The sequence below is a fragment of the Talpa occidentalis genome, unplaced genomic scaffold (assembly GCF_014898055.3).
Source record: "Talpa occidentalis isolate TD23 unplaced genomic scaffold, MPIMG_talOcc4v2.1 talOcc4.13, whole genome shotgun sequence".
NCBI lineage: Eukaryota > Metazoa > Chordata > Mammalia > Eulipotyphla > Talpidae > Talpa > Talpa occidentalis.
The window spans coordinates 24,331,086-24,343,390 of NW_023601322.1; the positions used below are offsets into that span (position 1 = coordinate 24,331,086).

The 12,305-nt window shown below is 35.9% G+C and overlaps 1 protein-coding gene across 1 annotated transcript in view; it reads right to left on the reverse strand.

Moving 5' to 3' along the window:
- The window catches only part of PIK3C3 (phosphatidylinositol 3-kinase catalytic subunit type 3), a 124,381-nt gene that overhangs the window by 37,820 nt on the left and 74,256 nt on the right, over nucleotides 1–12,305 (reverse strand). The window contains exons 20-21 of the mRNA XM_037508597.2: nucleotides 11,526–11,610; nucleotides 6,745–6,819 (exon numbers count right to left, since the gene is read on the reverse strand). Of these exons, the coding sequence (XP_037364494.1) occupies nucleotides 6,745–6,819; nucleotides 11,526–11,610 (160 nt within the window). The remainder of the gene's footprint in view (nucleotides 1–6,744; nucleotides 6,820–11,525; nucleotides 11,611–12,305) is intronic.

The following is a 12,305-nucleotide window of genomic DNA, read 5'->3' on the forward strand; positions in this document are numbered from 1 at the left end:
TTGTACAACCCCATTATCTTAAAGTTGGGCACATTTTTTATTCAAGGGGGTCACTATGAAAATGTATTAATAATTTTAATATCTAGTTTATAGTCGCTAGGCTACTTTGAATGCTTTTTTAGTACATTAGAATTTAATCTCCCCCCCCCCAAATTCTTTGCAAAGAAAAACAAACACAATGCCTAGACAATAGACAAAAAAATGCATCACCTGATAAAAAATCTTAACAAAAAAATTTAATATCCTACTCTAGTTTTACTCTATAGACTGAATTAAACTTAGCTATATAAAAGGTGATCCACAAAATTAGATTTCCCTCTATAATCTGATCTCAAATTAAATCTAACCAGCTTATGTACTAGAAGCAAAGGCATTATTTAAGCTCCTATGATTTACACTGGAATATGTGCTTTTCTCCATTTACATCCCCTCCAAACCCAACACATTCTTCATGAACCAACCAAAGTTACTTTCTCCATGATATAATTTCTAGGTTCTTAGACACACAAGGTATTATTGCACATTATTTTTTTCTAATAACCTCTTCTGAGAAACAATGCCCTTCTCAAGTAAACCTAAAAAGAAGACACCATGTACAGCCACCATTGACTTTTTTCCTCATAATAGTTTAAGAAGGGAAAAGGGAAAGGGGAAGTTCAGGGTCCCCCCAAGGAAAGGTGGGACTGAACAGAGAGGGAAAGCTAGAGAGAAGGAAATGGAGATCAAGAAGGAAACTTGGAGGAGGCACAGGGAGCAGAGACATGTGAAGAAGCTGCACTTGCTTCTCCACCTTGGACTGGTACCAGGGACTTGGAGGACATGGAAGGAGACACTTGAAACAGACAAAGGTGTGAGACCCTGGGGAGGTTAACAATGGCAGCCTTCATCTTGATTTTCATTTTGCTCTCTTCCTTCCAAACTTGTCTGACCCCTTCTGCCCTTTTCCTATGGGTGTCCACCAGTAGGTGCCTTAGACGTGTGGCAAGTTTTTGGGCCTCAGCAGCCCTGCTTTGGGCCAACCCTGTTTGGCTAGGCATTTACTCATGAGTGGAAGGATACTTTGGGTGTTTCATGAGAAAACTATTTATTCTTTCTCTTCCCTGTATTACACACAAATTGTAGCTAAGTTCCTCTTGTATCTTAGGTCTTATATACTAGAATATGGTTCGTCTGCAGTGCATGGCAGAACCCACTTGGAACAGGCAGGTTTGGGAGTCTGGGGTACCCCTCCTCCATAACAACAGGTTTCAGTAATCATGAGAAGACTAATTGAACACTCAAGAAACTTTCAAAAGATTTTAAATAAGATCTGAAAAGAAAACCGTTTACATTAAGTCAAATTCCTCTCATTATTTAAACATCTATAGTAATGATCAATAAAAACTAAAAAAGTATTCATGAATAAAAAAGGGAGATGGTGTATGTCTGCCTGGTTCCTTTTGGATACATCAATGAGAAAAACCAATAGAACTGGTAAATAACAATGAATCCATATTCTATCATAGAAATAAAAAGTTTAGATAGAAAACAGATTTTTCTTGAAACCCTAATGAGTAAAATTGACATGAAAAACCCTAGTTCATTTAATTAACTTACAAACATTTAATGGATGCCTACTAACTGCAAAAATAATCCTCTCTCAAGTTCCAGACAATGACAAATTAGCACACTGACAAATTAGCCTACAGTTTTAGATTTTACAGTATATTTAATCTGTAGAACTAAATAATAGCCGAGGAAGCAAAACCAATGGAATAGTAACTAAGTTCTTTCTATATAAAAAGATTTTGAACACTGTGAACAACTGTATTTTGCCCTGAGAAAAAATAAAACAAATAAACATACTTTATTTTTAAAATATCTAGGTTTATCTCAAAAACACAGAAAGGATAACATTAAATCAATGATCATACTGACTATTTCTTTTATAAACCTTTCTATACCCCTAAAATAAAGAGCTATTCAAAAGAGAATTGAATAGCAATAGTTTAATGGAGTTGGGATTGAGAAAACAAATTTTTGAAATATAATCTAATTTAAATTTTAATCCCAAATAATAGCTGTGTAAGTCAAAAAAAGGGGAAAGCATTCTTATTTCCTGATGGCAAAACAAACTAACAAAACAATAATAGTTAGCCCTGAATGAATCTTTACTACATGTTCATTCCATATAAAACTCTACCCTATCATCTGACTCCACCTTCTTAACACCACCATAAAAGAGGTTCTGTATTGTTTATATTTTTGAAGAGGAGACTGACTCATAGATATTAGGTAATTTACCTAAAGTGACCCAATGACAGAGGGACAATTTAAACTGAAAGAATCACTAACTTCAGAGTCTTGATATTAATTAACTCCTCTGTGAAACTGTTCCTCAGGATTGGAAAAAAAAGAAAAGAATTGATCAAACATTAAAGAATGATAAGGATGGGCCTCCCCGGTGGTGCAGTGGTTGAACGCTGGGTTGCGAAGCTGCCTGCAGCCTCTGCAGCACCGGTTCGATCCCCGGCTGCTCCCCAGCCACTGGAGGAGGGTCCCACATGGCGCGCAGACCTCTCCTACCGCCCGCTGCTTCCCTCAGCAGTGTACTTTGGTCCCTCTGCCTGATCTGCTCCCCGCTCTGGCTCTGGTGAATTCTCTCACCTTCCCGTGCTTCTGACTGTACCCAGTGCTTGTATAAATAAATAAATTAATTAATTAAAAAAAAAAAGAATGATAAGGATGATCTGATCAGGAGATATACTGGAAAAAATGTCCAATTAGGACAACAGTAAGAATGACTATTTTTCTTTAAGCTTTCAAACCAAAGGGTCAAAAACTATACATATATATACTCTGAAGACAAAAGAAGCCTCATCTCCTCTCTCCTGTCACAAATGGTAACACCAGATTAGAAGGGCCATTCTGAGAACCTGCAACTTTCTACTTTCTACAGATACCCAGCTCCTTGTTTTCATTTGTGAATGTGGTTTTGGTTATTAACATATTAATTTTATATTAATTCTATGATAAAGTCTGCATATCAAAAGTAACAAAAGTTTTTAAGTTATATTGGTCCACTTTTCCCCTCAGATTCTCAGAAATAAAAACCTTTCTCCAAAAATTTGGGATATACCTAAATATATTGATAGTTTTATTTGAGCCCTGCCACAATTGATTATCCTGAACAAACTTCTTAAAGCTTCCTCGAAGGAACCGAAGAAAAAAATACACTTTTTCCAACCCCTATCACAGCTTAGACTCTGTCATACCTTGCCCAAATAATTATTATACTAATGCATTAACAAGTGAAACATCATTCACCCCAAATCTGCTTCAAAAAAAGAAAAAAAAAAAACAAACAATGTTTAATTGACCACATGAGAATACACTGAAAAGGAATCCGCAGATTTCTACATTTATGGATACTTCTACATTGTGGATACACAGCGCCCTCTGCTGCACAAAATGAGGAAATGTCAACTAAGCTAAAAGTCCACAACCAAATGAAAGCAAGGGCAAAAAATTTCTGGTAAACTATAATTTACATTTGTGTATATTATACAAGTGTTTAGTTTTGAAATTCTCTATTTTAATTGGCACATTTTCCTCCAAACACTGCTAAACTTCTCTGGCTGAACCTTTTCTGTCTCAACCATATTTACAGATGGAACAGCATATATTGGGGCCAAGTCACAAAAGACCCCAGTGAAATAAAATCTCAGTGTTTCCTTCTTCATACTATGAAATAAAACAAAAATGAAGTCAATGGAATAATGACCAAACTTCCAATCCACATTCACACAAAGGAGAGTCAAAGACTAAAACTGTCCAACTTGGCAAATGAGAAGACAAAACATTTTACTTTGAAGAATGAGAAAAACATTACTTTCCATCAAGAAAGTTCTATCAGGGTCCTCCCTGGTGGTGCAGGGGTTAAAGTCTGAGCTCTATCAAAATACTGCCAGCCACTATGGCATGGGTTCGATCCCCAGCCAGGGAGCTAACCCACATGGTGCAGCAGACCTCTTCTGTCTCACCCACTGCTCCCTCAGAATTGCAGTAGATCTGCCTGTTCTGTTCCCCACTCTTGTCTCTGGGGAACCCTCTCACCCCCTGCACCTCTGACCTAGGCCCCAGTTCTTGTATGCATAAATAAATAAAATAAATCTTTAAAAAGCAAGCAAACAAACAAAAAGTTCTATCAAACCTGAGAGGTAGGAAAGCATCAAAAGTTCTAAATTTTTAATATGTTATAGTCTATGTTGAAGGCATTTGAACCCAAAATGTACATACTATGGAAAAAGTTTCATATTAGAGGCATTTTTTTAAAGATTTATTTATTTATGCATGTAAGAGCTAGGGTACAGGCCAGAGGTGTGAGGGTGAGAGGATTCACCAGAGACAGAGCGGGGAACAAAACAGGCAGACGGACTGAAATAGTCTGCTGAGGGGAGTTGTGGGTGAGTCAGGAGAGGTTGCTGCACCATGTGGGTAGCTCCCTAGCCGGGATCGAACTCATTCTGCAGTGGCTATGGATAACTTCATAGGTTGTGTCTTAACCCCTTGCACCACCAGGGAGGCCCTATTAGAGGGCCTATTTCACTTTAAATACATAATAGTTATCTAAACTATACAAAGTCTATTTATGACATACAATTAATGTAACTTGAAAACTTTTTAAATATGGACTGTTAGTAAAAGATAACTAAAGGAAAAAAATTAACAAATCATTAAAAATTTTTAGAAATTGAAGAATGAATTATACTTCCATTTTCTTGACATAACCAGTCTTTCCGTCTAGAATCTAATTTTATTTAACTAAACTGAAAGCATTTATCCTAATAAGAAGACTCAAAAAGTTAATGGATGAAATTATTAAAGGGCAATTACAAAAAAATAACACAAAAGAAATGTTTTAAAAGAAAGAAAATGTACCTTTTAATTAGCATTTTTAAGGTAAGTTTTTATTTTTTAAAGGCAAATTTGGAGCACCCTCTAGTGGAAAACTTGTAATAAGAAGCTTAAAGCTTCTAATTCTGAAATTTTATAATTCAATTTCCATCACACAACAGTTTGACCTGCATGAAAACGTAGTGAACAGACTCCTTTTTCCCAAACATTACTCTTAAAAAACATAAACACACACACACACTCCTACAAAAGAAGAGTTTTCAAAGCTCAACAAAGGAGGTTTGACTGATCAACTTCTAAAAGAAGAAATAAGTTCTATGAGTTCTATGAATATAACATAGATATAATACTGTGACATACATTAAAGAATTTCATTGTGGTTATAAAAGGATTAAAATTGTAAACAACAGATGACTTTTCTAAATAACCTGAAAAAAGGAAATTCAGTTTATGTGAATTAATAAGGTTAGTATATTAATACTCACATTGCACTCAATGTATTATGTTAAATTCTGGGTATCTTATTTTGGAGGAATACTAACAAAACAAAATGTCCTTAACTGAGAGACCGTTTTACAGAGTAATTTAAAATCCATCAGAATCTCTGTAAGTCTGAAAAACTTACACTGTTCAACCCAAAAAAGGTTATACAGAAGAGCAGAAATATTTATTCATATCTTCTTTAAACACTGATTTATCAAACACTTTAGCTAAGAGTGTTTAAGGCTCTGGAAGCATGATGGCAAACTGGATGGACAAGACCCCTGCTCTAATGGAATCTGTATCTTGAACTGGGAGATGGTAATGAGAAGTCACCAAGCTCCACAAAGAGTCAGGATTTCTGCCTGTTTTGTTTATTCTAGTTTCCCCTGCACTTATGAAAATAAGTGTTATGCTCAATAATACTTGCTGAATTACATATAAAAGATAAAAGTTCAGCAAGTGAGTACTGGTATAAGGAAAACAAAATAATTAAAAGTAGGGAGCAATGGAACAGGGTAGATATATGTTACTTCAAATCAGAAAGTTAGAATTGGCTTCTCACTGGAGATGCATTAGAACTTAAGACATAGTAACTAAAGTCACAACAGCAAAGACCTGGGATGAGCTTTCCAAGAAGAGGAAACAAGGGCACTTGCCTGAGGCAAAAGTGGTCTGACATTCACAGCTTTGGGGTGGTCAGCAGAGGTAAGCCAAGACAGCCAATAGCAAAGACTTCAGATTTTATTCAAACAGTATGGACAAAAATTATTATTAGCTTCATATTGGGTCAATGCAGTAAACATGAAGCAAGAGAGTAATTTCATAATCTATTTTGGAGGGGGGAGTGAGAATTAAAACCTGTGCTAAGTCTTGGACTTGAACAACTTGATAGATAAATATGTTTCTGCTTTCCATGATGAGAAAAAGAGGTGAGAAGCAAGTTAAGTAGGTAGCAGAGGAAAAGAACAACCTTTACAATTTGCTATATAATTAGGACTTCAAATAAGAGGTTAATATTTCAGTTTGAAGTTCAAGAATTATCAGGAAGAAGGGGCATCAGAGGTTACTCCAAAGGGAAAAGCAAAGACTAACAGGTAGCAGTCAAAGTTAGCTTAGTTTGAAAAGAGAAAGTAGAGCTTGTCTACACAATGGGCTTTCCATCAAAGGCCAAGACGCAAGAGCTAGATGGCCATCTGGAAAAGGTGAGGAGTTTCCCCTAGAAATACTTCAAATGTACCATTTAAAGGAACATTTAAGTTTATGATTTAATTTCACTTTATGCAACTTACTTTATTATTATTAAATAGATTCCAGAATAAAAATCACTGACATATAAAATGTATTTCTGCTAGTAGCTACTGTTACCTGTTTTTGTGAGCAAAAGGTTATCCAGGTGTCTGTCTCCAACACCAAGTATATATGTAATCACACAATATCCAGCTGCAATGACAGTTAAAAAAAAAAAAATGAGAAACACATGGACACACCACGGATATAAAAGAAGCTTATGCAACTTTAATGTTAATTTGCTTACTATTTTTGATCTCCCACCCAAATCCTCAAATTAGTAATTTCTAGATACTAAAGAGCATATCATCTGAAACTCAAAAGAAATTACCATTTGTTAGAAAAGTCACTTGTAGGGCCTCCCTTGTGGCATAGTGGGTAAGTCTCAGTGCTATCACCACTATGGCCTGAGTTCATTCCCATGCCAGGGAGCGAACCCATACATGGTGCAGCAGACTTCTCTTGTCTAGCTCACTGCTCCCCTCAGCAGTTTATTTCAGTAGCTCTGCCTGTTCTGCTTCCCACTCTGTCTCTGTTGAATCCTCTCACCCCGTACCCCAGGTCTCTGGCCTACAACCCAGTACTTGTACGAGAAAAAAAAAAAACACACACACACAAAGTCACTTGTGTCAGTTTGAAGAAAGTTTTAGGAACCTTAATTATAATATGTCAACCACTTCTCATTTCTAATTGGACACGTTTAAAAAAGACAGTGAAAAAGAAGTGTCTACAGAAATAAACATAATGTAGTGACTCATTCCACAACCGTGTTATCTACAAGAGAAGAAAATAATTGAAAGGTTTAAAAAAAAATCTTTAGAAAAACAACTTTGAAGTGCCAGCAGCAGATAGAAAAACAAATGAATTCAGCTGAGTGGTAAAGACATGTATGAAGTTCACACCATAATCTTCTAAAGTATTAAGGAAAATTGCAGAGACAGAGTCATTGGCTTTGCTTTACTCTCTCTTATCTTTCTCTTCAAAAATGTCTGGAAAGCTGGCATGTGTTGAAAATGCTCAAAATTAGGCAAATAAAACCTTTCTGAAGTTTTTTTTCCCCGTTTCTCCCATTAGAACACCTGACAACAAATACATCTTGCAAATAAATACGAATATTTATATGAATATTTATATAGACCAGTACTTACAAAAACATGTTTATTTGAACCAGTAAGAAGGAAAAAAAGACTACGCCATCTATAACCATATTAATCCAAATTCAGTAAACATCACAGTTCATGTGACTCAGATTCTGAAGGCCATTTCAAAAGTCCAAAAGTGACTTAAACAGTGATATCACCACTCATTTTTAATTATTAATTCATAATAATCACAGTTATAATTTTGGAAAGGCTAGGACATCATCATGTATCAGTGCACTTAGGCTGCTGTATGATACAAGTTACTGTTCATGTTAATTATAAATCATAATTAGTTTATCACTATATACTTTGCTTCAAGTTGTTCAGCTATTTCTAAAGAGTCATGATTCATGCATACAGAAACAGTATTTTTGACCTAAAATGCTTATGCAACTAGACATGCATTTAATTATGCCTGTCACTACATATAAAGCAAGATGCTTTTATAAATTACTCTCCATTATCAAATTTGCTTTTACAGTGATATTTCATTGTTATTATTGGATTATTTTTAATGGAAATGGGAAATGCATGAGCTATGAGCCCTTTATCCTCTTGTAGTAGGTTAAAGTCATAAATAAGCTTGATGGTGATTTTGATAAATGGTCTGAAGTCACTGTATAGATAAAGATATACAGAGACATACAAAGGTGGAGGTGAGAATTTAGGATGTCTCAATAATTCAGTGTGTCAGTAGTTGGAGGGCACTTTAGACAAAGAATATGACTTGAAAAGTACATCTTGAGACAAGGGTGAATGATTTTGAGAAATCTTGGGGAGAGAAAGAATAGAAAAATTCCAGATGGCCCTGAACAGATTTTAAAGGAATGTTTTTTTGAAACTGAACGTATTATTTTACTACAGTGGAGGCACTATACTAGTCTAAGAGAATCTTGTCAAAAGGATGTTGTTCATTAGCATTGTGACTCCATAGAGATGTACAACATCTTGAAATTGGTGTTATAAAATTCTGATATCAAGTAAAATAAAGAGAGATACAGACAACTAAATGACACTATTTATCTTTACTTTGTAAAGACAAGAATGTGAGAGAGAATAATCAGTATTCTCACACTTACTTGCATGGTATTAACTGGACTGACACCAGTATGTGGAAAAAAAAATAACCATAACTATCACTCTTTCTTCTTACACTTTGTCCTTAGCCTTAAACATTACTTTCTGAAATGAAAATTATAAATACATCTATATGATAATGCCCAGCAATCAGATTCCGGTTCAAAGGAGAGACTTATTCAGCAATTAATTCTTTTTTTTTAAATTAAAGATTTATTTATTTATTTATTCATTTATACAAGCACTGGGTACAGTCAGAAGTGCGGAAGGGTGAGAGAATTCACCAGAGCCAGAGGGTAGAGCGGAGCAGGCAGGTTTACTGAAATACACTGCTGAGGGGAGCAGCGGGCAGCAGGAGAGGTCTGCACGCCATATGGGACCCTCGCCGGTGGCCGAGGATTGAACTGGAGCTGCAGAGGCTGCGGGCAGCTTCGCAGCCCAGCGCTCAACCGCTGCGCCACCAGGGGAGGCCCTAAGCAATTAATTCTTTAATGAAAATTCAAATAACGGCTTTCATCCTCCAACATTACCTGGAATGCAAGCAAACTCAATGAAATATAAAAGATTAGTTAATATAGCAACTAATTATCAGTTATCAGGAAACAAATAAATGTGTAATGTTGGGGAAAAAAGAGGACATTATATAAAAGGCACATGCTATGACATTTAGTATGTATCTATAATACACCATTTCAGTAATTTTACTAAGTGAGCAGCATTTTCAAAGTTTAATCAAGATTTATTATGTATATGCATATAATTCAAATAGAAAAAGTAACTCCTTTTTAAACAGATTATGATATAAAAACTTTACTGTAGCTATCTCAAAATTAAAATTAAATTTTTTAATAAATTTTTTATTGAAGGTGGAAATTGTGTCACCTCCCATCTGGATCGAGGCAGGTGCTGTGAGTGATTGTGGTAGAAGTGACAGTCTACTAGCTTCCCAACACTGGCCTTCAGAAACCAACAATTTCTGCTTCCTTATCTCTTAGAATACCCTGTGGCAACTCAATTCTGAGAAGCCCAAGTCACAGAAAAGCCATGTATAGTTGACTTGATTGACAAGTTCTGCTGAAAGATAGTATAAATTGCCAATTACATAAATAATCTATAATCTCAGATGTTCAACTTGGTTGAGTCTTCAGCTGATATTCAATTTTTCAGGTCATAGAAAATACAGACTTGAAGGTCTAAGTAAAACAGGAAAGAAAAGGGTCGGGGAAGGAAGGATGGAAGAAAGGAGGAGAAAGGATAGGGAAAAGACAGAATGGGAAAGGAAGCAGGAGTGAGAGACAGGAAGCATTTTTCTTGAATGTTCCAGTGTTTTTTGGTCTTTAAATATACTGTATGCAATCACTTTTATGAGTAAACATAGTTACATATAACACATTTATTCTCCTTAAATAAATATGACTTAAACTATATAGGACTCTAAGACAGGTATTTTGTTTCACTGTCTTTAAAGTTTCTAGAAATACTGTTTTCTGTATACTCCTTGGTCAAAAATGTAACATCAAGTACAAATTTGGAATTATATGCCATATATCATTTAGGGCTCAATTATACTGTTGAATCCTTTAATAACCCCCCTTTTTTTAAGGTTTTATTTATTTATTTATACAAGCACTGGGTACAGTCAAAAGCAAGGGAGGATGAGAGAATTCCCCAGAGCCAGAGTGGGGGCGGGGTGGACAGAACAGGCAGACTGATGAAGTACACTGCTGAGGGGAGCAGCAGGCGCGGCAGGAGAGGTCTGCACGCCATGTGGGACCCTCGCCAGCAGTCGGGGATAGAACCAGCACTGCAAAGGCTGTGGGCAGCTTCACAGCCCAGTGCTCAACCACTGCGCCACCGGGGAGGCCTTAATAACCTTTTCTTTAACCTAGTTATGAAAATATATCTCTCAAGAAAGTAAAAAATAAAAATTATCTACAATATAAACTTAATGGAATGAGGACAGGAATAAATGGCTGAAACATATGAAGTAATCTCAATGATATGCTACTACTTACCTATCTCTAGGAACTAAGTACTAATCGTAACACAGCATTGTTATCACAGCAGAGTTATCTAAAACATAATTACTGCTGCCTTAGACTTTTCTCACAGTCTACTTAATTATAGTTACTCAAAAATACAAAGAAAACCTAGTAGGGAGAAGTTAACAGCTTCCAGTCAGAGATAACTTATAATTACAAAATATTAAGTGGCTGTAAAGATATATCCATTAAAGAATAAATAGTCTTAGAACTTCTATTTTGTCAAACCTTTATTAACTTCTTTTGTCAATATTTTCTATCTGTTAAACACCCTATGTGATACATGAGGTGGGGCCTTTAGGAGTGCTTAGATCATGAGCAAGGCTGCCCCTTGAATGGGACTAGTGTTCACAGAGCTCCCTAATCCCTTTGATGATGATTTGACCCAAAGAGGGTCCTTACCTAGACTGTGCTGGCAGCATCCTGATTTCTGCCAGCCTCAGGAACAGTGAGTACCAAATTCCTGGTATTTTTGTCAGAGCAATTCCAACTGACTAACACAAAACCTTAACATAAGTATGAGTATGGCAGTATCAGGACAGTCTGCTTGCCTTTATTTACAACACATCAATGCAAATTAGCAGCTTGAAAAACTTACCACAGCTTTTAACATAAGTATCCATAACCTCAGCACTGATTCCATTTGGCCCATTTTCACTTGGTGCATATTTTCTAAAGAAATTCTGAAAAGATATTTACATGTTAATAAATTTAAATATAATGCAATCTTTTAGGTACCTTGACATTGTAAATAATGACCAACAAGTATCTGATCTAAACCTATTTAGTGATTATAAAACATGGACTTGGGCCTCCCCGGTGGCACAGTGGGTTGAGTGCCACATTGTGAAGCAGTCCACAGCCTCTGCAGCGCTGGTGCGATTCCCGTCTGGCCAGGGAGAAACCCACATGGCACAACAGACTTCTCCTGCCTCGTCCACTGCTCCCCTCAGTCCATCCTCCTATCCTGCTCCCTGCTCTGTCCCTGGTGAATTCTCTCACCCTCCCATGCCTCTGACCTATACCTGTACCACAGTTCTTATATAAATAAATAATCTTAAAAAAAAATAAAATAAAATATGGACTTTAAGGAAGCACAATTCACAGGAATCAGTCTTATTACTGCTTATAGACTCTTAAGAATATCTCTCTCTATATATATACATGTTACTACTTCTATACAGTAAGAGAAAACATTAAATTTACTGCTATATCTCTTAATTTATCACTTTGTTTCATTTTCTCCTAAAAGTGAACATGAGTGAAATACTGTTAACATGCTCAATAAAACTACATCCAAATCTTCAAAATAATAATATAACTACTAAGAATTCTCATAATTCAGAGGAAACTGGTGGATAAATATGAGAGAGATGCT